The sequence below is a fragment of the Trichomycterus rosablanca genome, chromosome 1 (genome assembly GCF_030014385.1).
Source record: "Trichomycterus rosablanca isolate fTriRos1 chromosome 1, fTriRos1.hap1, whole genome shotgun sequence".
Lineage (NCBI taxonomy): Eukaryota > Metazoa > Chordata > Actinopteri > Siluriformes > Trichomycteridae > Trichomycterus > Trichomycterus rosablanca.
In genome coordinates, this window is record NC_085988.1 from 45445707 (window position 1) to 45471578 (window position 25872).

The following is a 25872-nucleotide window of genomic DNA, read 5'->3' on the forward strand; positions in this document are numbered from 1 at the left end:
ACCCCTGTGAAAATTGTCTGGCTCCGCCACTGTTGCGGAGTGCCTAAAACTTCTTTCCCCGTGCTAAAATCGTAACAGTAACGTACGGTCTCGAGTGGCTTATTGCTTTTATAAAACGGCGGTCAACATAAAATATAATAAATACAACAATGTTTAATTCATAAATGTATTTATTGTGTATAAACTTACAATAAAGCATTCTTCCGCGACGCAAAATAGTTCGATTAACAGTGTTGCTAGGCAACATGAGGGCGAAAATAACATTAATTTTTTCTATTCAGTGGCGTATTAATATGGAATGATGTGAGGTGGTCATAGGTGTGCGTTTATCGGGGATTTTACAACGGCTTCGAACGCGGCTCAGCCAATCAGATTTTAGGACCGGAACTATCCGTTTTATAAATTTTATTATGTTACACACACCGAGACCTAAGTAACTGCATTTCGTTCTAATCATGTACATGGTTCTGAATGACAATAAAGCGGAGTCTGAGTCTGAGCAATAACAAAAAAATGAAGCAATGTAAATTTTTACACAAGGCGGGCTGTAGTAGTGTAGCTATTGTGAGGTGCAACATAGCCATTGGGAAGTGCACTTGTCAGTGTGCTTACAGTGCTGGCCCAAGCCTGGATAGAATTAAAAGAGTTGCATCAGGAAGGGCAACCGGACCAGATCCACTGTGGCAACCCCTAAACATGGAAGCATCTAAAACATAACAAGAATAATAATAATAAAATAATAAAAAACAATAATAACAACATTATATAATTTATTACCATATTCATACTATGGATTTGTTATTCTGATTTAGCTGTAGTAAGTAGTGCAACTCACTAGGTCACTAGTACAACTTTAATATATATAAAAATTACATTAAATTATTAATTAAATTATTATTTTACATTCATTATTTATTATAGTACCCATACTGTAGGATTTTTACTTTGTAATTTAGTTAAAGTAAGTAGTAGATATTACTAGGTAACTATCACAACCTTAATTGTATTACATTTCTTGATTTTTTAGTGTTTTTTCAAAAATATAATTTATTACTGTATTTATTTTGTAGGTATTTTTATAGTTTATGAGTTACTGCTGTACTCATACTGTGGGATTTGTGCTGCTGTTGTAGCAGATGTTGCTACTACTGTAATAGGTAATCTGTGATAGTAGATAGCAGTAATAGATAACTACTGCAACCTTTATTTTTTACAGTTCATAATTTCTATTGGCTGTTCCCATTGGGGTTGCCACAGTGGATCATTTATGCCATCATCAAAAATGTATGCCTTTGTAGTTGCTGCAGCTCTGCACATCACCCTTATTTGTAAAATTGGAGCCATTATGCTTCTCCATTCCTCAGGCATCCACTTACATTTCAAGATTTTGTTAAATAATAAAGTTAAAAACTCAACTGTCATCTTTTCTCAAAATGTCAATGCCTTCACTGGTATGTCATCTGGGCCACCTGCCTTTCCACATTTTATTGTTTTTATAGCTACCCTCACTTCTCACTGAGGGTAGTTCACTGGCTTTTTGTCATACTAGTCACTCCCATCTCTTTGTCATACTACCATCTCTCTCATTTTCTTTATTCAAATGCCTTTTAACATACCATTTCCATCGTCTCAGTACACTCCTCCTTTTGTCCACATATACAGTATATGTACACACACACACACACACACACACACACATATATATATATATATATATATATACAGTGGGGGAAATAAGTATTTGATCCCCTGCTGATTTTGTAAGTTTACCCCCTTACAAAGACTTGAACAGTCTATAATTTTTATGGAAGGTTTATTTTAACAGAGAGAGACAGAATATCAACAAAAAATCCAGAAAAAAAAACATTAAATAAAAGTTATAAATTAATTTGTATTTAATTAAGGGAAATAAGTATTTGATCCCCTACCAACCAGCAAGAATTCTGACCCCCACAGACCGGTTATGTGCCCATGAGGCACACAAATTAGTCCTGTCCCTGTATAAAAGACTCCTGTCACAGAATCAGTTTCTTCCATTCAAATCTCTCGACCACCATGGGCAAGACCAAAGAGCTATCAAAGGATGTCAGGGACAAGATTGTAGACCTGCACAAGGCTGGAATGGGCTACAAGACCATCAGCAAGAAGCTTGGTGAGAAAGAGACCACTGTTGGTGCGATCATTCGAAAATGGAAGAAATACAAGATCACAGTCAATCGCCCTCACTCTGGAGCTCCATGCAAGATCTCACCTGGTGGGGTAAGAATGATTCTGAGAAAGGTGAGGTCAGTCCAGAATTACACGGGAGGAGCTTGTCAATGATCTCAAGGGAGCTGGGAGCAGAGAAATGCTGGATATGACCCCAAGAACACCACCCCCACTGGGCATTTCTTTGCCTCAAAACACGGCGAGTGGAGTTGATGCCAAAGAGCTCAATTTTGGTCTCATCTGACCATATCACATTCTCCCAAGCTTTCTCTGAATCATTCAGGTGTTCATTGGCAAACTTCAGACGGGCCTGTACATGAGCCTTCTTGAGCAAAGGGACTTTGCGGGCACTGCAGGATCTCAATCCATTACGGCGAAGTGTGTTACTAATGGTTTACTTGGTGACTGTGCTCCCAGCTCCCTTGAGATCATTGACAAGCTCCTCCCGTGTAATTCTGGGCTGACCTCACCTTTCTCAGAATCATTCTTACCCCACCAGGTGAGATCTTGCATGGAGCTCCAGAGTGAGGGCGATTGACTGTGATCTTGTATTTCTTCCATTTTCGAATGATCGCACCAACAGTGGTCTCTTTCTCACCAAGCTTCTTGCTGATGGTCTTGTAGCCCATTCCAGCCTTGTGCAGGTCTACAATCTTGTCCCTGACATCCTTTGATAGCTCTTTGGTCTTGCCCATGGTGGTCGAGAGATTTGAATGGAAGAAACTGATTCTGTGACAGGAGTCTTTTATACAGGGACAGGACTAATTTGTGTGCCTCATGGGCACATAACCGGTCTGTGGGGGTCAGAATTCTTGCTGGTTGGTAGGGGATCAAATACTTATTTCCCTTAATTAAATACAAATTAATTTATAACTTTTATTTAATGTTTTTTTTCTGGATTTTTTGTTGATATTCTGTCTCTCTCTGTTAAAATAAACCTTCCATAAAAATGATAGACTGTTCAAGTCTTTGTAAGGGGGTAAACTTACAAAATTAGCAGGGGATCAAATACTTATTTCCCCCACTGTATGTACAGTGTATCACAAAAGTGAGTACACCCCTCACATTTCTGCAAATATTTCATTATATCTTTTCATGGGACAACACTATAGACATGAAACTTGGATATAACTTAGAGTAGTCAGTGTACAGCTTGTATAGCAGTGTAGATTTACTGTCTTCTGAAAATAACTCAACACACAGCCATTAATGTCTAAATAGCTGGCAACATAAGTGAGTACACCCCACAGTGAACATGTCCAAATTGTGCCAAAATGTGTCGTTGTCCCTCCCTGGTGTCATGTGTCAAGGTCCCAGGTGTAAATGGGGAGCAGGGCTTTTAAATTTGGTGTTTTGGGTACAATTCTCTCATACTGGCCACTGGATATTCAACATGGCACCTCATGGCAAAGAACTCTCTGAGGATGTGAGAAATAGAATTGTTGCTCTCCACAAAGATGGCCTGGGCTATAAGAAGATTGCTAACACCCTGAAACTGAGCTACAGCATGGTGGCCAAGGTCATACAGCGGTTTTCCAGGACAGGTTCCACTCGGAACAGGCTTCGCCAGGGTCGACCAAAGAAGTTGAGTCCACGTGTTCGGCGTCATATCCAGAGGTTGGCTTTAAAAAATAGACACATGAGTGCTGCCAGCATTGCTGCAGAGGTTGAAGACGTGGGAGGTCAGCCTGTCAGTGCTCAGACCATACGCCGCACACTGCATCAACTCGGTCTGCATGGTCGTCATCCCAGAAGGAAGCTGACGCACAAGAAAGCCCGCAAACAGTTTGCTGAAGACAAGCAGTCCAAGAACATGGATTACTGGAATGCCCTGTGGTCTGACGAGACCAAGATAAACTTGTTTGGCTCAGATGGTGTCCAGCATGTGTGGCGGCGCCCTGGTGAGAAGTACCAAGACAACTGTATCTTGCCTACAGTCAAGCATGGTGGTGGTAGCATCATGGTCTTGGGCTGCATGAGTGTTGCTGGCACTGGGGAGCTGCAGTTCATTGAGGGAAACATGAATTCCAACATGTACTGTGACATTCTGAAACAGAGCATGATAACTGGGCCTTCGAAAACTGGGCCTCATGGCAGTTTTCCAACAGGATAACGACCCCAAACACAACCTCCAAGATGACAACTGCCTTGCTGAGGAAGCTGAAGGTAAAGGTGATGGACTAAACCCAATTGAGCACTGTGGGGCATCCTCAAGTGGAAGGTGGAGGAGTTCAAGGTGTCTAACATCCACCAGCTCCGTGATGTCATCATGGAGGAGTGGAAGAGGATTCCAGTAGCAACCTGTGCAGCTCTGGTGAATTCCATGCCCAGGAGGGTTAAGGCAGTGCTGGATAATAATGGTGGTCACACAAAATATTGACACTTTGGGCACAATTTGGACATGTTCACTGTGGGGTGTACTCACTTATGTTGCCAGCCATTTAGACATTAATGGCTGTGTGTTGAGTTATTTTCAGAAGACAGTAAATCTACACTGCTATACAAGCTGTACACTGACTACTCTAACTTATATCCAAGTTTCATGTCTATAGTGTCGTCCCATGAAAAGATATAATAAAATATTTGCAGAAATGTGAGGGGTGTACTCACTTTTGTGATACACTGTATGTATACACACACACACACACACACACACACACACACATATAGAAGAGTAAAGGTTGTACTAAGTTGTACTTGGGGCACTTTTCAATAATACCACTCAGAGCTGATTGTGGAATATCTAGGAAGGAAGAAATTTCATCAACTGACTTGATATAATAAAGACATCTTATTATGGTACAAGAAGTTCAGTGAGTTCATTAGAATGACCAATAATGTTTGTAAAGGCAGAAAACATGGGTAGATGCTTGATTTTATACACCTGTGAAAAAGGGACTGAAATGTAATGATTAAGAAGTGTGTCACAATAATTTTGTCCATATAGTGTGTGTATAGCTTTTACTTTTTACATGACTGTTACATATTTGATGTAATTGTAATGGCACTATAATTTATGGATGCTTCTGTGTGTTTTTTGTTTAGTTCCACTGAAGAGCATTGAGGTGGATCTGCAGGTTCAGGGACATGTAGCGACAGTAACCTCCACCCTGCAGTATGTAAATGAGGAAAAAAATCCACTGGAGGCCATTTTTGTCTTCCCCATGCCTTCTGATGCTGCTCTTTGCCACTTCAGTGCCAAGATTGCAGACAAAGAGATAGTGGCCAAAGTTCAGGAGAAACAGCAGGTAGGTGATACAGAGAAGTTTACATAAGGCTAGCTGCATTGACTTTGTTCTTACTATATTCAGTCATTTTGTCTGTTGATTAAGGGCTATTTGTCTATTGAGTAAGGGCTAAGATAACGTTTTATCTTCTCTGATCAAAGCTACTCTGCCAAATATACACTTAAAGTTTACATACACAAGGGTCAGCACTGAGATTACAATGATTTAGTCAACATTTTTTTTTGTAGTTGGTTGATTGAAACCCAATTTTTTGTCCAAAAAACTTGAAAAATATGACAGAAAATTCTATGTCAAAATGTTCATACTGGGCACTCAGCAGAGTGGTAAAACATGCTAGCCCACAAGAGCTGACATCTCGAACTCTTAAAATCTTTGAATCTGCCGCTCAGGTGGCGCAGCGGTAAAAAGAAACGCGCTGCAACCAGGGCTGGATTCTGAGAAGCGTCGTATCGAATCCAGCCTTGCTTTACCGGTTCGAAGCTGAGTGGCTATATGAGCAACGATTGGCCGGTTGCTCATGTGGGGGGTGGGACAAAGAACCGGATGTGGGTCTCTCTGTCAGAATGCGATTGCGTTCTCTGCCGGCTGATTGGAGGCGCTTACTCAGAGATGGGAGAGGGTGCCCTTAGGGTGTGTCTCTCTGCATGCAACGCTAGGTGGCGCCAAACTCGTCAATGTGTGGGTGGCAAAGATGCATCTGGCTGCTGCTCGTGTTTCGGAGGGGATACGGGTTAGCTTCAATCAGGGCAGGGTTCGGCATAGACAGAGAGGAAGCACGATGCTAATTGAACAATTGGATGCGCTAAAAGGGGAGAAAAAGGGGTAAAAATTATTTTAAAAAAATAAATAAATTCTTTGAATCTCAGCCCTGCTACCGGCAGGTTGGGCGTCACAGACCATGATGCTGCCACCACAACATGATGCTGCCACTCCTGTATGTAACACTTTGCAGCAATGCAAAAATTACAAATACATTAAAACTAAAATGACTCTGACTAGTCAGCCAGTTTACTTGTAAGAATTATATGACGTGTTTTAAGATCACATTAACTGTTACCTCTGGTAACTCTGATGCATAGTACGAGTCTGATGCACTTTTTTAGCACATCGTTAATGCCAACCTGTATGTAAACCACAACAATAAGAGCTGAATGTCAAGTTTAAGTGGACAGCGTTCAGTATGGTTGATTTAGAACAATTCAATGAATTTGATTGAAATCTAAGGTTAATGTGTGCGTTTGGCTGTGTTTCAGGCACGGGAGGAGTATGACGATGCTGTCAGTTCAGGTCAGCAGGCCTTTCTGCTGGAGGAGAGTGACGAGAGTGGAGATGTGTTCAGGCTGAGTGTGGGATCTCTGCCTCCAGGACAAAAGGCTGCCGTCAACTTCATCTACGTCATCGAGCTGTCAGTACAGGCTGATAATTCACTGCGTTTCTGCCTGCCTGCAGTGCTTAACCCACGATACACACCAGCTGGTACTACACACAGATACACAATCACATTCCAATTATAAACTGATCTGAGAGTTATTAGGAGAGATGAGTAGGTCTTGGGTTGGAGACTGATCTCCCGGAATAATTATCAGCTCTTTCTTGCTGAATTAAGTTTGAGGCAAATTAATCATTTACTTCTTCTTTCAAGGTACAGGTGGTGGTATTGTGTCAGAAATAACATCAACTCCATCTGGTGGTGTTCCCTACTCTCTCTCATTTACTGTTCATGTGAACTCTCCAAACCCCATCACTAAAATAGAGTCCAAATGTTCTCTTGAGCCACTGGAGTTCCTCAACACAGACCACACCAAAGCAAAGGTGTGTAATAATAATCTAGCATTCTAAATATAACACCATGAATACAGCTCACCTTAAATTCCTACTTGTTTGTGTTGTGTGTGTTTGTTTAGGTGACCCTGAGTGCAGGTCATAAGTTTGACAGAGATGTTGAGCTGTTTTTGCATTACCAGAATCCTCATCAGCTCACTGCTATAGGGGAAGCTGGAGCTCCAACAGCAAAGCCAGGTAAAACTTGATTCATCTCTAAATAAATGGAGCATCATATGTATACTTTGTAGTTATTAATCCAGGTCTGACACAAAAATATATGAGTTCAATAAGACCAGCAGGGTTTAGTAAATTTAGTAAAGTAAGTTATAAAATGATATCATATTATGATAGATATTCTAAGCACAAGTAAGTAAAAGTATATAGGCATTGTATTTGACCATGATTCCTTTTTAAAACCATGTGAAATAATGTGGAGCCCCCTCCTCCAATACCCCTTTGGTTTAACAGCCTCCTCTTCTTTAAGAAGGATTTGCATAATATTTTTGTGCTCATTTAGTAAAAGGTTCATGCATGAAGTCAACCACAGATGTTGGACAGAAGGCCTGGCTTGCAATTGACATGCAAAATCAACATAAAGGTGTAATTAGGTACCATTTTTTATTCTAATTTCTTGGGTATGCTCTTGTTTAGGGACTCTGATGGGAGACCCAGTGGCCATGCTTAGTTTTTACCCAGAGTTTCCAAAGTCAGTGATGTCATCCTTGGCATCTTGTGGTGAGTTTGTCTTTGTAATGGACCAGTCTGGCAGTATGGCTTGCAATATGCATAATGGACCAGATGCACGGTCTCGCATTGTATCTGCTAGGGTAAGAATTATTTTCATTTGTGTTACGTAAAAAATCACATAAAAAATCTAATCGCGTTTACATTAAACTGCATTTCTCATTTAATATTTGATTCATTTAAACATTAGGACACACTGCTTCTGCTCCTGAAGAGTCTTCCCATGAGCTGCTACTTTAACATCTATGGCTTTGGGTCTCACTATGAATCCTTTTTCCCGTGAGTACACCTGTAGCAGTTTTCACATCACAGTTTTCACAGTGATGAAATTCAAGAAAATTGGATAAGCCTATGATTTTAATGGTTTGTTTTGATTTTTGGTATGAATTTGGGTACTTAATTTAAAATTTTAAACTTGAATCTCTTAGTTCATAAAAATCCGATGTGTGATTTCAATGAAGTGTTCACCTATTTTTTTTGAGCAGTGTAAATAATGTTTTCCAAATATATTTTGCACCCCTGTGGGGTACAACAGGTCCTCACCACCACCTAGCTATTCGTAAGAGGCAAACAAATGGGGTACCTGCATGACCGGTTTGGTGAAGAAAATGTCTCATTTAAACAAAGACACATTTAAACCACCGCTCTGAACTTTTTGTATTTGGTTTGTGTTTGACTCACTTCAGGAAGAGTGTGGAGTACAATCAGCAGACTATGGATCAGGCTCTAGAGAGGGTTAAGAAAATAGAAGCAAACATGGGTGGCACAGAAATTCTGCAGCCTCTGCAACAAATTTATAATCAGCCATGCATCGCTGACCACCCCAGACAGGTAACATCATGAATCATGCAGTGCTGAAAGTTTTGGTCTGTATATTTTATATATTTTTTAGTAGTCCATATATACAGTGGGATGAAATATATACCCCCAGGATCACAGCAAAACAATCATAGATAAAATAACCCAGATCAATATATTAATAATAATATTTGTACATAGATCAGATTTAATTATTTTTGAATGCTGTCAAACACATTATGAATAATTTGTGGTGAGATGGTGAGCCTTCTTTAAAAGCTATTAAAGGTATATTAAATAATAAAAAAAACTTGAATACTGTAGACAAGCATGGTATTATATATAGTCCTGAATGGTAAAGTAGAGGAACCTAGAAGGACAGTTTTGTTACATACACACATTGATACACTGATGAGTCAAAACATCAAGATCACCTGTCTAATATGCTGTCCCACCTAGTGATGGTCTCCACAAGTCAGCTGAAGGGATTCAGTGGAATCTTGTACCAGGACATTAACAGCAGGTCCTTCAACTTGTATATGTTGTGAGGTGGATTGTCCTACAGTGCATCCTGGAAGCACAGGATGCGTCCACTCAGTCAACATATTTATTGTCCTATTCCTGTGCCTGCTTGCCCATTCTAGGTGCTTCTGATGGTGGACAGGAGTTAGCACGGTCACTTTGACTGGCCTGTAATTATGCCACCCCATACACTGAAGAGTTTGATGAACTGTGTTGTAAAACATTCATTTCATCATCATTTGAAATGTTCCAGATGACATAGTCTTCACGTACTTTGGCATTAATAAGTTTTGAATATACTTAAGGCTTCAAAAATGTGCCTTTATGTGGTTATTTATTCTGATTATCCTCTATTTTTTCTTTTCTTTGTCCAGCTATTTATTTTTACTGATGGAGAAGTAGGAAACACCAAAGATGTTCTTAACCTTGTAAGGAAAAATTCTGATTTGCACAGGTATGTACTTATTCATACTTATTATATTTGTTTTCTTTGGAAATAAGACCACCGTTAAAAGTCAGATATGAAATTTAATTATAAGGTAGATTGAAAATATATTTACATTTGCTCAAGAGCCCAAGAGTGGCTGCATAAATCGAATCTTCTGACTGATAGCCTAAAGCTCCACCCACTAGGCTACTACTGTCCATAACATTTGTGATCTAACCACCCAAAAAATATATTATCTCTTTTAACCAGGCGAATGTTTTTTGTTTTTTTTTAACAGGCACCACCATTATATATATGTGACATTAATAGTTCATACCCTTTGTTTGAGCAGGTGCTTCTCCTTCGGGATTGGTGAAGGTGCAAGTACAGCACTCATCACTGGATTGGCTGAGAATGCCTCCGGCTACGCCCAATTCATCACTGGCACTGATCGCATGCAGGCCAAAGTAAGGGGTTTACTTTTTTTGTGCTACAACAATAGAACAATTTCTGAACCACAGGACTTTAAAAACTAAGAAATTATTTCAAACATCAGGAGATTGTAGAACATGAATGTTTAGTGACACTGGTTACCTACAACAAAATATTTAGAAAGCCGAGACTAATCTGCAGCAACTTAAAGCATTTATTACTGCTCATAAGTTTTGGATACTTTAATTACATACAGTAAGGTCTATACATACACTGTATTAAAGCTCCTCAACCAAGCAGCCCAAACTTTATCTACTGTATTTAACTTAGCTTAATGATACTTCATACTTTGTCATTTAAATCTCAGCAAATACATTATGGACAGCTGTCTTTACTTAAAAACTACAAACATCATTCTCCGTAATAAAAAGTAAAGTTTAATAAATTCACAAAGCACAGATAGTTGAACACACTTGCTAAATTTTATTTAGCAAAAACTAACAATGGAACATTAAAGGGATTTATTGTAAAATAAGTGATGGCCCCTGGTGGATAGTCATCTGGTTTGGTTAAAGCATGAAAGGTTTTTAGTGGTTATTGACCCACCGCATCCCTGATATAAAACAGTATATCCCTGGTATAAAACAGTTACTAGGTGACTAAATAAATAAAATCAACAGTGCTTAGAAGAAACATAAAATATTTTAATCTTTTACTTTTGGCTTCACTAAGTGCAAAGAGCAAAACCAGAAAACCAGAAAGGCTCTGCAAAGGAAAATATTTTCCCAGCATATTTGTAACAAAGGGCTCAAGACAGGCGACAAGGGCGGACACACACACACACACACACACACACACACACACACACACACACACAGCGATGTTACATAACATGTATTCATAACACTGGACAAGACACACAAAGACCTGAACTATGCTAAGCTAAAAACTGTTACTGCTAATTTAAACACACACGAAACATGATCCTAAACTATCCTAAACCCTAAGCCAGGGGTGGGCAAACTGGGCCACACTAGGTTTTAAAAATTGACAGACGGGCCGGGTGGGTGCGAAGGTGGGGGTTTGGAACTAATATAAATTACATGTGAAAGTCATGTGAAATCTAAGAAGTAAAGATTGCCCACCTACCTACCTACCTAGTTTCAGTGGGAACAGTGTTGTTGGTCACCCTTTTCTGACAGTGTATCGAAGTTTGAGGCGACACTCAAACCTTTATTTTCATGATTACAGGATGGATTTTTGAAAATAAATGAAACGCCAGACTCATTCCATTACATGCGTGAATGTGATTTTTTTAATTAATGATTTTTTTTATTATTTCTATCGTTGTTTCTACTTGGTGTATCACTGTCTAAACAAAACCAATTCAGTGTTTAAAGCAGCACCTTCGACATAAGTTAATGGTTTATGTGTGATGTTTTAAACCAGCCAAGTGGCTAGATCACGCTGGCGTGATAGGTGACTCCAGAGGGGTAGTAGTGCTCAGAGCGATGGCAAACGTGTGACGAATGAATAGTGTAGACCAGATAGACTCGGCTTTAGCAACGGTCGGTAGTGTTTGGTGTGTGCCATCTAGTGAAATTTGTCCAAAGCTAAGCTACATCCTGCAAGCCAACACAAATGCTACTGCTACACATGAACTAGGCTATGACATGAAACAAGACATGATTCTCCACACAAGACAAATGAACTTGAAAAGAGACTGAAAGATTAACTAACCAAGATTCCTAATAATATACAAGAACTAGGAAACATGGTTCTCAAGATTTTAAACAATGACCAAGCAAAGTACCATCAAAATCTAGAACAGAGTAACAATCAAAATAGCCTCTGCTGAATGATCCACAGCCAGTACTTAAATACCTTGAGTATTCAAAGTGCAATGAGGTTCAGCTGTGGATCATTAGTTCACTGTCCAATAATAACAGAGTAGTGTCGACTTGCAACTACAAACAAGACCAACCAACCCATGTGCTCCCGGAGACCGGGGCGTGGCACATACATGAAACATGAGCTCTGGAAGCAAAGAGAGGCTTAATTCATGACAATATTTTTACATTATGGTCTGTCCTGATTACTTTCTGTGTATTGCATTTTCATTAATAAAATACCTTCTTCACCTTTTACACTTAGTATGTTTGTACTTGATTTTGCTTCTTAGGTGATGCAGTCTCTCCGCTATGCTTTACAACCTGCTGTGGTTGATGTAAGGGAGGTGTGGTCGGGTGTGTCCACAACCCGTCTTAGCCCTCCTATTAAAACAATCTTCAATGGTCAAAGGGCACTGATTTATGCCCAATTAAAAGGAGAGGTAAGATATTTATTTTAAAACCTTATAAAATAAATGAAATAATAAAATGTTAGGAATCTGTTTTGATTTACAGTTGTTTATTATTTTAAATGTATTAGTACATTACACAGTTTTTTATGTTAAATTATAATATACAGTTTAGGTAGAACTGACTGGATCTACTTATTACTGATGACCTCTGTAATTCTGTAGGAATGTCAGAAGCCAGACGCAAAAGGAAAAATATCAGTGCAGTACCGCTTAGGAGCTGAAGAAGTCACTAACACTCTCGAGTTCTCACTAAATCCTACTGAGAATAGCGGGTAACATACAATAACATGTATTTACTGTGATGTTCAATGTTTTCACAGAAATATAGAAACCTCAGTACATCGATATGAATACAAAGTGCGCTAATCCAGAGTGCTAATCAAAAATATCATAAATAACCTCATTCAACTTTATGCATGTATGTGCTTGTACAGACTGACTATCCACAGGCTGGGGGCTCGCTCTCTGATTCGCTCTCTAGAAAGGAAGGAACAGGATGAAGGAGCTGATAAAGATGCTCTCAAAGCCCAAGTGGTGGATCTAAGCATCCAGTCTGGAGTAATCAGCTCACACACTGCATTCATTGCTGTCAATAAGGGGAGTGGACAGGCTGTAAAAGGACCAATGCTGACAAGAAGAGTGCCTACAGCAAGTTAGTATTATATTGACTAGCTTTACTACTCAATAATACATTTATATTTGAGTTATCATTATTACGTAATAAAGCACATACAAAGTGTAGTTACCTGTTTTGTCATTTTCAGTGAGGTTTGGTAGTGTGCCAATGCCCAGTAAGTTAAATCTTCCTAGGTTTCTAAAAATGTTGTGTATTTGTTGCATAGAAATAACGTAATTTCCTGCTTTTGTCATTTTCAGAGATGATGCGTTGTAGGGGTGCAGCAATGCCGAGTAAGTTGAATCCTCCTAAGTTTCTAAAAATGTTTTGTATTTGATGGTAGAGTTTAATTTCAACATCCACGTTCATTATCAATCTTTATTTTTAGTAAAGCAACCAACAATAATACATTCATATTTGAGTGTGCATTATAAATAGGGTCCTCCTAAATTCACGGGAAAATGTGCTTAATTTTACAGACCTCGTTTTTCAAAAATCACAGTTTTTCCAAATTTTACAAAAAGGTGCCACATTTCACAGCAGTTATTAAGTAACACTCATAAACTGAATGATAGAATAAATGGAAGCTACAATACACGGCACAGCCTACCTAAAACATCCAGCCATGGTGCGAGACGAAAAATCTCGTCCTTGTTTTGACACACCCCCTCTGTGTCAACTGGTTGGGAGTTTTCCAAACTTAGTTATCTGAGTCGTGTTTTTAGCTGCTTTAGACTTCGACCTCTTGGAAATTTTGACTAAGCGATTGCTAACTAAATTGCTGTAGGATTGCTGAACTGCCTTATAATGCAAATTAACCAGTAAACTTGAGGCACTTGAACGCAACACAAATGACAAATGTTAAATCGCTAAACACAAACCTTAGAGTTAGAATTTCACAGCAAATTGCATATTACATGGGAAAAGCCTCATATCACAATTCATGAAATTTTTAAATGATTTTTATGCACTTGAATTAGGTAGTAAAATTAGGTAGGGCATTTATTTTAAAACATATAAATAATGTAGTTTCCTGTTTTTGTCATTTTCAGTGATGATGCCGTGTAGCGCACCAATGCCCAGTAAGTTAAATCTTTCTAAGTTTCCAAAAATGTTGTACAGTTGTTACATATAAATAATGTAATTTCCTGTTTGTATCATTTTCAGAGATGTGTGGTATGGCTGCACCAATGCTCTGTAAGTTGAATCCTCCTGTGTTTCTTAAAATGTTTTGTATCTGTTAGCAGAGTTTAATTTCAACATCCACATTCAATATCAATCTTTATTATTAGTAAAGCAACCAACAATAACTGTATCACTATTAATTATAACCCCAAATCAGAAAAAAAGTTGAGACAGTATGATGCACTGTGTTGTGAAACATTCATTTCACCTTCAGTATAAAAATTCAGTTTTACCCACAGTTGCCTTTACAATCAACATATGTATCACAAGTAACTACCATCAGTTCAATATTTAACATACCCCAGACTAGGGCTGGGTATCGCCACTAATTTCCTGGATCGATTCGATTCCGATTCACAAGGTCCCGATTCGATTCTATTCGATTTTCGATTCAATTTCGATTTAACACATTTAGGCATATTTGAGTTACATTAACAGGTTTTGTTTAAATACAAATGTTCAGAGAATGAATGTGATAATTGTACAAACAACACTCATTATTAAAAATATTTGTGTATTTTGTTTACATAAATAATTAATTCAAAACAGAAAACAGTAACATTCATTTTTTATTATTATTTTATATGTCTGACACGCTACAGCATTGTAAATGTAATGTAAACATACACCTGGCTGTTGAACAGCTTATGCCAAGTTTACACTACACGACACTGATTAACACCTGGTCGCTGTAATGTTCACACTACACGACTGATCGGCGATGGGGGATTTTACACTACACCATCCATCACCAGGGGGAATCACAGGCGAGCTTCTCTGGTCTCCAAAACTACGTTTTGTCACGAAAACACACGTGAGAAGTGATGAAAGGTTTAATGATACCACGTCCAAACAAGCACATCAACAAGTAGCGAGCGATCAAAGTTTGTGCACTGATGAAATAAATGAATCTGAGTGGATTTGGCAACACGAGCAGCATGGCTTGTTCTGTAGGGAGTTGGAGGTTAATAAATATTTTGTTTTGTAGAGAACTATAAGGTCAGAAATACTGTAAAACTCGTGTGTGCTGATGTATTCTGATAGAAACTATATTGCGCTCCACCACCTGTTTACAACCTCTCCCCTGTGTTTCCCCTCGCTGTTTCTCACATTGATTGAGAGCCGAGTTTTGATCGCAGAGCGAACACAGAGTTCCTCCCGAATCCAGCACCGAATCCAGCACCGAACCGTCGCCGAGCGAAAATCAGTGCAAAAAGTTGTGTAGTGGTCATAACTTGAGCTTCTGCCATGCTAAACTGATGTGCAGGTCAGATCTCGTTGCATGAAAAAACACTGGCTGGTCACGCGAAATTAAAGGGGGTAACAGATTTCCGTGAGCACCGTAAAAAGGGGCGTATTTAAAAGATCGATCTCGCGTTTATATGAATCGATATCGGATCGTTCAAATAAAGATCGATTCGAATCGAAAAATCTATTTTATATACCCACCCCTACCCCAGACTGTCACATGCATGTTACAAAATAGGCATTGCCATGCACAATTTGGGTGGATAGTGGTTCTACTGTTTGGCTCATTAGTGTAGTAAAACAAAAGTGAGTGAATACATTTTAATAAATGATTTTTAAATATCGTAATTGAATTATTTTACCAAATTAAATGAACCAAATCTACAACCCCAAATCAGAAAAGGTTTCTGTTAAAAAAACACAGAGTTTCTTACATTTACTTTGATTTTTATTTGATTGCAGACAGGATGAACCTGAGATGTTTCATGCTTTATCTGCTTAACTTCATTTCCTTTATTAATAAACATCCATTCCTGCATTTCAGGCCTGCAACACATTCCAAAAAAAGTTGGGACAGTAAAGCATTTACCACTTTGTAATGTTACCATTCCTTTTCACCACACTTAAAAGACGTTTTGGCACTGAGGATACATACTGTCCCAACTGATTTGGGGATGTAATATTACTTCCATTTAGAGAAAAGTGCCACATTTCACTGCAGTTATTAAATAACACTCATAAACTGAATGATAGAATAAATGGAAGCTACAGTACAAAGCACAGCTTACCTTAACGGTTAAATGTTAACCTAAAACATCCAGCCATTTTTACGCCCATGAATTAGGTAGGGGCTTAATTTTAAAGCATATAAATAATGTACTTTCCTGTTTTATTTTTTTATTTTTTATTTTTTTTATTTTCAGTAATGAGGAATGGTAGTGCACTAGTGCCCAGTAAATTAAATCCTCCTAAGTTTCATGAGTAATTTTCATATAATATTCATTATCAATCTTTATTATTAGTAAAGCAACCAACAATAACTGTATCACTATTAATTATAACAATTTATAAATTTTAAAAATTGTAATTAAATCACAACCCCAAATCAGAAAAAGTTGGGACAGCATGGAAAATGCAAATAAAAACACAGTGTTCCTTACATTTACTTTGACTTGTATTTGATTGCAGACAGTTTGAACCCAAGATGCTTCATGTTTTTTCCTCCTCAACTTCATTTCATTTCTTGATATACCTCAATTCTTTCATTTTAGGCCTGCAACACATTCCAAATAAAGTTGGGACGGGGCAGTTTAAGGCTAGTAATGAGGTGGAAAAACTAAATAATGATGTTATTCCAAACAGGTGATGTCAACAGGTGATTGTAATCATGGTTTGGTACAAAAGCAGCATCCAGGTAATGCTGAGTCTTTGATAAGCAAAGATGATCAGAGGATCTCCAGTTTGTCAACAAATGTGTGAGAAAATGATTGAAATGTTTAAAAACAATGTACGTCAAAGAAAGATTGGAAGGTATTTGCCTATTTAAAACCATTTAAGGAATCAGGAGGAATTTTGGTGCATAAAGGCCAAGGGTGCAAGCTTAAGCTGAATGCCTGTGATCTTTGATCCCTCAGACAGCACTGCATCAAGAACCGCCACTCAACAATAGCTGATATAACCACATGGGTGAGGGATTACTTCAGCAAACCTTTGTCAGGCACTACAATATGGAGTTACATGCACAAATACCACTTCAAACTTTACTGTGCAAAAAAGAAGCCTTATGTTAACCATGTCCAGAAGTGACTGACTTCTCTGGGCTCGGAGGCATCTAGGATGGACCATCACATGAAACGTGTATTGTGGTCAACATTCCAGGTCTTTTTTGGACAAAAATAGATGTTGTGTGCTCCGGACCAAAGACGAAAAGGACCATCCAGACTGTTATCAGCAACAAGTCCAAAATCCAGGGTCTGTCATGGTATGGGGTTGTGTCAGTGCCCTTGGCAAAGGTCATTTACACTTCTGTGATGGCAGCATTAATGCAGAAAAGTACATTGAGATGTTAGAGCAACATATGCTGCCTTCAAGACGTCATCTTTTCCAGGGACGTTCATGCATTTTTCAACAAGACAATGCAAAACCACATGCTGCACACATTACAAAGGCATGGTTGTGGAAGAAGAGGGTACGGGTACTGGACTGGCCTGCCTGCAGTCCTGACCTGTCCCCAATAGAGAATGTGTGGAGAATTTTGACAACGACGACCCCGTACTGTTGCACATCTTAAGACGTGTTTGCAGGAAGAATGAGACAAAATAAAAGCTGAAACACTAAATCACTTGGTATCCTCGGTGCCAAAACGTCTTTTAAGTGTGGTGAAAAGGAATGGTAACATTACAAAGTGGTAAATGCTTTACTGTCCAACTTTTTTTTGGAATGTGTTGTAGACCTGAAATGCAGGAATGAATGTTTATTAACAAATGAAATGTTAACCAAACCTAATATTACTTCTTGTTACTTTACCTCCAAGTTACTAAAGTTTTTAGTTCTAAAACCAGTGCACCAATAAAAACACAATTCATGAATTCTAATTTAGTTCTTACACTCCTCTACACTGGTCATTTCTTACATTTGCATTATATTTAAAAATACATTTATATTTCAGTATTCATTATAAATACGGTCTTCTTAAATTCACAGGAAAAAGTGTTTTACAGTCTTGACAGATTTTTTGAGAAAAGTGCCACATTTCACAGCAGTTATTAAATAACACTCATAAACTGAATGATAGAATAAATGGAAGCTACAGTACAAAGCACAGCTTACCTTAACGGTTAAATGTTAACCTAAAACATCCAGCCACGATTTGAGGCTCCACCTCAAAGACGAAAATTCTCGTCCGTGTTTTAAGGCCCCCACTCTGCGACCACAGAATCGGTTGGGAGTTTTCAAAACTTAGTTACCCGAGTCGTGTTTTTAGCTGCTTTAGACTTCATTTTGACTAACCGATTGCAAACTGAATTGCTGCAAAATGAAGGCTACACAAATGAAAACGTTAAATTGCTAAACACAAACCTTGAGGTTTGAATTTCACAACAAATTACATATTACATGGGAAAAGGGTCATTTCACACCAAAAAAATTGTTTTACAACACAAAACTATTTAATACGGTTTGTTGCCATTTTTCTGGTGTGTAAGTTTAAGCTTTGCAGTTATTTGGGCATTGCAATGGTTTGTCAGCTCCTACTTGCACAAAAATATTTTGATATGCTTTGATATGGCAAAATCATTTAGGCTGGTTTGCAGGATGATCCAGAGCACACTGTAAATAAATTGTTCTTTTTTTTTGTTTGTTTTGTAGCAGCACAATCCAAATTTGTGAGGTCAGGTTAGTTACTGTACACGGAAGGTTCTAATACTTATTATTCAACATAAAAATGATATTTAATACTGATGCTTATAATTACCTGCTTAATAATAATTAACTTGCTGTAGATTGCAAACTGAATTGCTGAAAAATGAAGGCTACGCAAATAAAAACTTTAAATTGCTAAACTAAAACCTTGAGGTTTGAATTTCACAGCAAATTGCACATTACACGGGAGAAGACCCATTTCACAGTGTCACGAACGGGGGGTTAGGCGAGACAACGAGGGCGAACACACACGCAGAGATGTAAACAAAAACTATATATTTATTAATAACAAAAAAGACCAACAAAGCAGGGCTAAACTAAACCAAACACAGCTAAATAATGACAAACTGGCTAACTAAGGAAAACATGGCTAAACAAAAGCAAACATGGCAAACTTAGATTAACTAAACATGAACAGAATCACAACATACCTTAAAACATGCAGCAAGGAACATGGCACAAGGAAACATGGCACAAGGAAACATGGCTTGAAAAGACAAATAAACATGGCATGAGAGACAAAATAACCTGGCCTGAAGGACAAAACAGTTCCCAACCTTGTGCTCCAGTGCACCTCTTAAATAGAGGGCAGCTGGAGCCAATTAGTCCTGGGGAACCAATCATAAACTAGGGCGTGGCAGGAGACAGAGTGTGCTCATGGAGAGGGGGGCGTGGCACATCAAAGCACCAGAGCACACAGAGGCTTGGTGTGACATAACCCCCCCCCTAAAGGCACTCCTCCTGGAGTGCCTAACACACACACAAAAAAAACTAGGAGGTCCTGGGCCCTGCGGGGCATATTTAAAGTCCTTCAATATATTTTGAGGCAGACATGACATAAGTGCTGTAACACAGGTTCCTAACAGAAAATCAGCCAACAATAGTTCAGAAGCAACCTCTGGGGGTGCTGACTTAACAGAAGCGCCATCGGGGGGCATCAACTTGAAATCTGAAGTGCCGTCAGGGAGCGCCAACATGAAAACAGAAGCGTCATCGGGGGGCGCCGACTTGAGAACTAAAACCAGCTGTGTGGAGCCTGGCGAAGAGACTTCGGGAGTCAGCTGCGTGGAGCCTGGCGAAGAGGCTTCGGGAATCAGCTGCGTGGAGCCTGGCGAAGAGGCTTCGGGAGTCAGCTGCGTGGAGCCTGGCGAAGTGGCTTCAGGAGACAGCTGCGTGGAGCCTGGCGAAGAGGCTTCGGGAGTCTGCTGCGTGGAGCCTTGCGAAGAGGCGTCCGGAGTCAGCTGCGAGGACCCTGGCGAAGAGGCGTCCGGAGTCAGCTGCGAGGACCCTGGCGAAGAGGCGTCCGGAGTCAGCTGCGAGGACCCTTGAGAAACTCCTTGAATCAGCTGCGAGGACCCTGGAGAGGCGTCCGAAGTCAGCTGCGAAAATCCTTGAGAAACTCCTTGAAACAGCTGTGAGGACCCTGGAGAGGCGTCCGAAGTCAACTGCGAAAACACTGGAGAAACATCACTCAGCTGCAAGGACCCTGGAGAGGCGTCTGAAGTCAACTGCGAAAACACTGGAGAAACATCACTCAGCTGCGAGGACCCTGGATAGGCGTCCGAAATGAGCTGCTTGAACCCTGGAGGGACGTCCTGAATCAGCTGCTTGAACCCTGGAGGGACATCATGAATCAGCTGCTTGAACTCTGGAGGGACGTCATGAATCAGCTGCTCGGAACCTGAAGATTCATCTTGAATCAGCGTCTTGGAACCTGGGAGGTTTCTTGAATCACCTGCTTGGAACCTGGTGAGGTTTCTTGAATCAGATGCTTGGAACCTGAAGATTCATCTTGAATCAGTTGCTTGGAACCTGAAGATTCATCTTGAATCAGCTGCTTGGAACCTGGATATGCGTCAGAAGTCAGCTGTTTGGACCCTGGAGGGACGTCTTGAATCAGCTGCTTGAAACCTGAAGAGGCTTCGTGAATCAGCTGCTTGGAACCTGGTGGCGGCAGCAGCAGAGCTGAAGGAGAATTGTCTGTAGTAGACTGTGGCTTGAACTCTGCAGACTGGAACATAAAGCTTGGAACTTTAGCAGGAAACAAAACTGGAGAGGACTTGGAACTGTTCGACTCTGCCTGGGCGGCAGGATGTCCCGAAAGTACAGACAGACCATCTCTGAAACACTGACCTGCTGACTGACACCCACGGCCGAGAGAGACAGTTGAACACGGAACCGGACTAGACAAACTAGAACTCATAGAACCTGACTTAGAGACAGGACGGACTTGGACAGACGGACAAGACATGACCGGCTGACTGACCTAAACCTGAACTGAACTCGACACTGGCGAACATGAAGCTACCCGAACTGGCAGGATACAGTCATAAACTTTCCTAGACAAAGACTTAGACTGACTATGAGTCAAGGAGACAGACGGAACCGGCAGAGGACTCACCCGAACTTGAGTACCTAGAACTGGAGCCGGCAAACAAACAGAAGGACCCCTGGAGCCTTTGGGGTCATTACAAGGAGCAGGACTAAATAAACGATCCTGACTGGATCCTAACATGGATGTGGGACGGTTACGAGCATTAGTAGCGGGCACTGGCACCCGGACCACATCAGCAGTGGGCACTGGGGAAAATTTTACATCCCCAGTAGGCACTGGATGCCGGGTATAAGCTGCAGTGGGCACTTTGCTACGTGTAGCATCAGGAGGTTTTGCGAACTTCCCTATACTAAAATCATAGGGGTTCCCTCCTGTAAATTTTGCTCTCATGAGGCCCTCGAATACCTTAACTGAGTTCAGCTCAACTCCCTTCTCAGACCAGAGCTGCCTAGCCCATTCTCGAGCAGCACCCCTCAGCCGAGACATCATGAACAACACTTTCTGTGTTTCAGTAGGCTGAGGGTCGAGAAGGTTCTGCAGGTAGAGCTGGCTCTGAAGAAGGAAGCCCTCGACCCAAGGGTCGCTTCCATCATAGGGAGCTGGCCTACTTAATGGTAAGGTTTGAGGAAACCTCATTGAGCCAAATTCAGGGAAACTATGAACAAAAAACATCTTGCTGTGTCCTTTAGGAGGGGAACTGTTATGTCACGAACGGGGGGTTAGGCGAGACAACGAGGGCGGACACACACGCAGAGATGTAAACAAAAACTATATATTTATTAATAACAAAAGACAAGACCAACAAAGCAGGGCTAAACTAAACCAAACACAGCTAAATAATGACAAACTGGCTAACTAAGGAAAACATGGCTAAACAAAAGCAAACATGGCAAACTTAGATTAACTAAACATGAACAGAATCACAACATACCTTAAAACATGCAGCAAGGAACATGGCACAAGGAAACATGGCTTGAAAAGACAAATAAACATGGCATGAGAGACAAAATAACCTGGCCTGAAGGACAAAACAGTTCCCAACCTTGTGCTCCAGTGCACCTCTTAAATACAGTAGAGGGCAGCTGGAGCCAATTAGTCCTGGGGAACCAATCATAAACTAGGGCGTGGCAGGACACAGAGTGTGCTCATGGAGCGTGGCACATCAAAGCACCAGAGCACACAGAGGCTTGGTGTGATACACAGTCCGTGACGCGATTTTCATGGCTGTGAATTAGGTAGGGCATCAAGTAGAATGCATATGCTTAATGTAGTTTACTGTTTTTGTCATTTTCAGTGAGGGGTGGTGGTGCACCAAAGCCCAGTAAGTTTAATGTTCTTAGGTTTCTAAAAATGTTTTGTATCTGTTTTATATATATATTTATTTCAGTAATTCCATTCAAAAAGTGAAACTTGTTTATTATATTCATTCATTACACACAGACTGATATATTTCAAATGTTTATTTCTTTTAATGTTGATGATTATAACTGACAACTAATGAAAACCCCAAATTCAGTATCTCAGAAAATTAGAATATTACTTAAGACCAATACAAAAAAAGGATTTTTAGAAATGTTGGCCAACTGAAAAGTATGAACATGAAAAGTATGAGCATGTACAGCACTCAATACTTAGTTGGGGCTCCTTTTGCCTGGATTACTGCAGCAATGCGGCGTGGCATGGAGTCCATCAGTCTGTGGCACTGCTCAGGTGTTATGAGAGTCCAGGTTGCTCTGATAGTGGCCTTCAGCTCTTCTGAATTGTTGGGTCTGGTGTATCGCATCTTCCTCTTCACAATACCACAAAGATTTTCTATGGGGTTAAGGTCAGGCGAGTTTGCTGGCCAATTAAGAACAGGGATACCATGGTCCTTAAACCAGGTACTGGTAGCTTTGGCACCGTGTGCAGGTGCCAAGTCCTGTTGGAAAATGAAATCTGCATCTCCATAAAGTTGGTCAGCAGCAGGAAGCATGAAGTGCTCTAAAACTTCCTGGTAGATGGCTTCGTTGACCCTGGACCTCAGAAAACACAGTAGACCAACACCAGCAGATGACATGGCACTCCAAACCATCACTGACTGTGGAAACTTTACACTGGACCTCAAGCAACGTGGATTCTGTGCCTCTCCTCTCTTCCTCCAGACTCTGGGACCTTGATTTCCAAAGGTAATGCAAAATTTACTTTCATCAGAGAACATAACTTTGGACCACTCAGCAGTCCTTTTTGTCTTTAGCCCAGGCGAGACGCTTCTGACGCTGTCTCTTGTTCAAGAGTGGCTTGACACAAGGAATGCGACAGCTGAAACCCATGTCTTGCGTACGTCTGTGCGTGGTGGTTCTTAAAGCACTGACTCCAGCTGCAGTCCACTCTTTGTGAATCTCCCCCACATTTTTGAATGGGTTTTGTTTCACAATCCTCTCCAGGGTGCGGTTATCCCTATTGATTGTACACTTTTTTTCTACCACATCTTTTCCTTCACTTTGCCTCTCTATTAATGTGCTTGGACACAGAGCTCTGTGAACAGCCAGCCTCTTTAGCAATGACCTTTTGTGTGTTGCCCTCCTTGTGCAAGGTGTTAATGGTCATCTTTTGGACAACTGTCAAGTCAGCAGTCTTCCCCATGATTGTGTAGCCTACAGAACTAGACTGAGAGACCATTTAAAGGGCTTTGCAGGTGTTTTGAGTTAATTAGCTGATTAGAGTGTGGCACCAGGTGTCTCAATATTGTACCTTGTCACAATATTCTCATTTTCTGAGATACTGAATTTGGGGTTTTCATTAGTTGTCAGTTATAATCATCAACATTAAAAGAAATAAACATTTGAAATATATCAGTATGTGTGTAATGAATAAATATAATATACAAGTTTCACTTTTTAAATGGAATTACTGAAATAAATCAACTTTTTCATGATATTCTAATTTTATGACCAGCACCAGTATATAATGAAGTTTCCTGTTTGTCATTTTCAGAGATGATGTTTGATATGGCCGGTAAGTTGAACCCTCTCAAGTTTCTAAAAATGTATTGTACATGTTGGGACAGTTTAATTTTTAACACCCATGTTCATTATAAAGCTTTATTGTTAGAAAAGAAATCAACAACAGTTGTATCACTATTAATTATAACCCCAAACTGGAAAAAAAGTTGAGAGTATGAAAATGCAAAAAAAGTTAGTGGACTTGTAGTGGACTTTAGCTGTAGATCAACAGTAAATAATATTGGGTTCCCAGGTGGATATTCCGCTAGTACACCAGCGCCGAAATTCTGAACTCGGTTCGAAGCTCGGCATTGTCACCGGTCGACTGGGGCGCCATCTAGTAGGCATAATTGGCAGTGCCTGCAGCAGACACTGATTCTGACACTGTTTCTGCTAGTGCTGGATGACTGGATTATGTGGGTGGGGTCTTCAAATGCTGTGTAAGGACCCTGATTGGCAGATAGAGTGCATGGGTGAAAAAGGGTTCCGCTAAGGGCTGCACGCGGGTCGGAGGAGGCGTGAGCAGCAATATACCCACCTCAACTGCAATCAGGGATCCCCAGCAGCGAAAGACAAATTGACTACGCTAAATTGGGAGAAAACGGGAGAAAATGCATAAATAAAATAGAAAAAAATAATAATAATATTGTAGCGTCAGTGGGAGGAGCCGGCAAGTGCTATACCCAGAAAGCCTTGCGGCCGTGGTATCCAGGCTTACCGTCAGCGTGTATCCCAGTGTGGGAGACTGGGTGGCTGCGGTGAGAGCTGGATAGGTAGCTTATATGTATGTCTGTTGTATGAATGTATGTGTGTATGAATGAGTGTACGTCCTAAACCACTGAGAGAACTGCCAAGGGCAGCTCACTCGAGGCCCCGACGCTCGCCTTCCTGCTCGCCGGCGCCACAATATTGTTAGATTGCATGCTAAAGGATTGGATACAAAGAAGGAAAGAAGATTAAAGCTGTGCCTACAGCACTAACTTTAATAACTACACACTTATTATCATTTTAATGCTAGCTATAAAAGGCAGTTATGCCCAGATTCTCAGTCTTACTACAAGGAACCTTTCCAGCTGTTGACCCATGTGGTCAGAGGCGTGATGACCAAAGAGATGTGCATACCCACATCATGAAGTTCCAACGTGGATTGCAATACAAGAAATGATCAGCCTCTGCAGAATTCTGTTGATTCTCATTGGGAAAAAATGAAAGCAAAATTAAATGTTTTGATGCGTAGAAGGGTCCAGCTGCTACATGCTTCATTTTCAATTGATTGGTGCTGGTTGAGTCAATTTGCAAAAAAAACAAACAAACAAAAAAACAGATATACAGGTCCTTCTCAAAAAATTAGCATATTGTGATAAAGTTCATTATTTTCCATAATGTAATGATAAAAATTAAACTTTCATATATTTTAGATTCATTGCACACCAACTGAAATATTTCAGGTCTTTTATTGTTTTAATACTGATGATTTTGGCATACAGCTCATGAAAACCCAAAATTCCTATCTCAAAAAATT

At 40.1% G+C, this 25872-nt stretch overlaps 1 protein-coding gene across 3 annotated transcripts in view; it reads left to right on the forward strand.

Annotated features, from left to right (window-relative positions):
• Window positions 1–25872, forward strand: part of LOC134311807 (von Willebrand factor A domain-containing protein 5A-like) — a 33581-nt gene that overhangs the window by 2049 nt on the left and 5660 nt on the right. For 2 of the 3 annotated variants that reach the window (XM_062993486.1, XM_062993495.1), the window contains exons 2-19: window positions 5254–5456; window positions 6710–6932; window positions 7099–7268; window positions 7361–7475; window positions 7932–8107; window positions 8215–8303; window positions 8711–8855; window positions 9719–9798; window positions 10124–10238; window positions 12386–12535; window positions 12728–12837; window positions 13000–13217; window positions 13330–13356; window positions 13442–13474; window positions 14234–14263; window positions 14349–14378; window positions 22664–22690; window positions 24343–24363. In XM_062993486.1, coding sequence (XP_062849556.1) covers window positions 5254–5456; window positions 6710–6932; window positions 7099–7268; window positions 7361–7475; window positions 7932–8107; window positions 8215–8303; window positions 8711–8855; window positions 9719–9798; window positions 10124–10238; window positions 12386–12535; window positions 12728–12837; window positions 13000–13217; window positions 13330–13356; window positions 13442–13474; window positions 14234–14263; window positions 14349–14378; window positions 22664–22690; window positions 24343–24363 — 1962 coding nt within the window. The remainder of the gene's footprint in view (window positions 1–5253; window positions 5457–6709; window positions 6933–7098; window positions 7269–7360; window positions 7476–7931; window positions 8108–8214; window positions 8304–8710; window positions 8856–9718; window positions 9799–10123; window positions 10239–12385; window positions 12536–12727; window positions 12838–12999; window positions 13218–13329; window positions 13357–13441; window positions 13475–14233; window positions 14264–14348; window positions 14379–22663; window positions 22691–24342; window positions 24364–25872) is intronic. The other variant, XM_062993492.1, reaches the window with a different exon arrangement.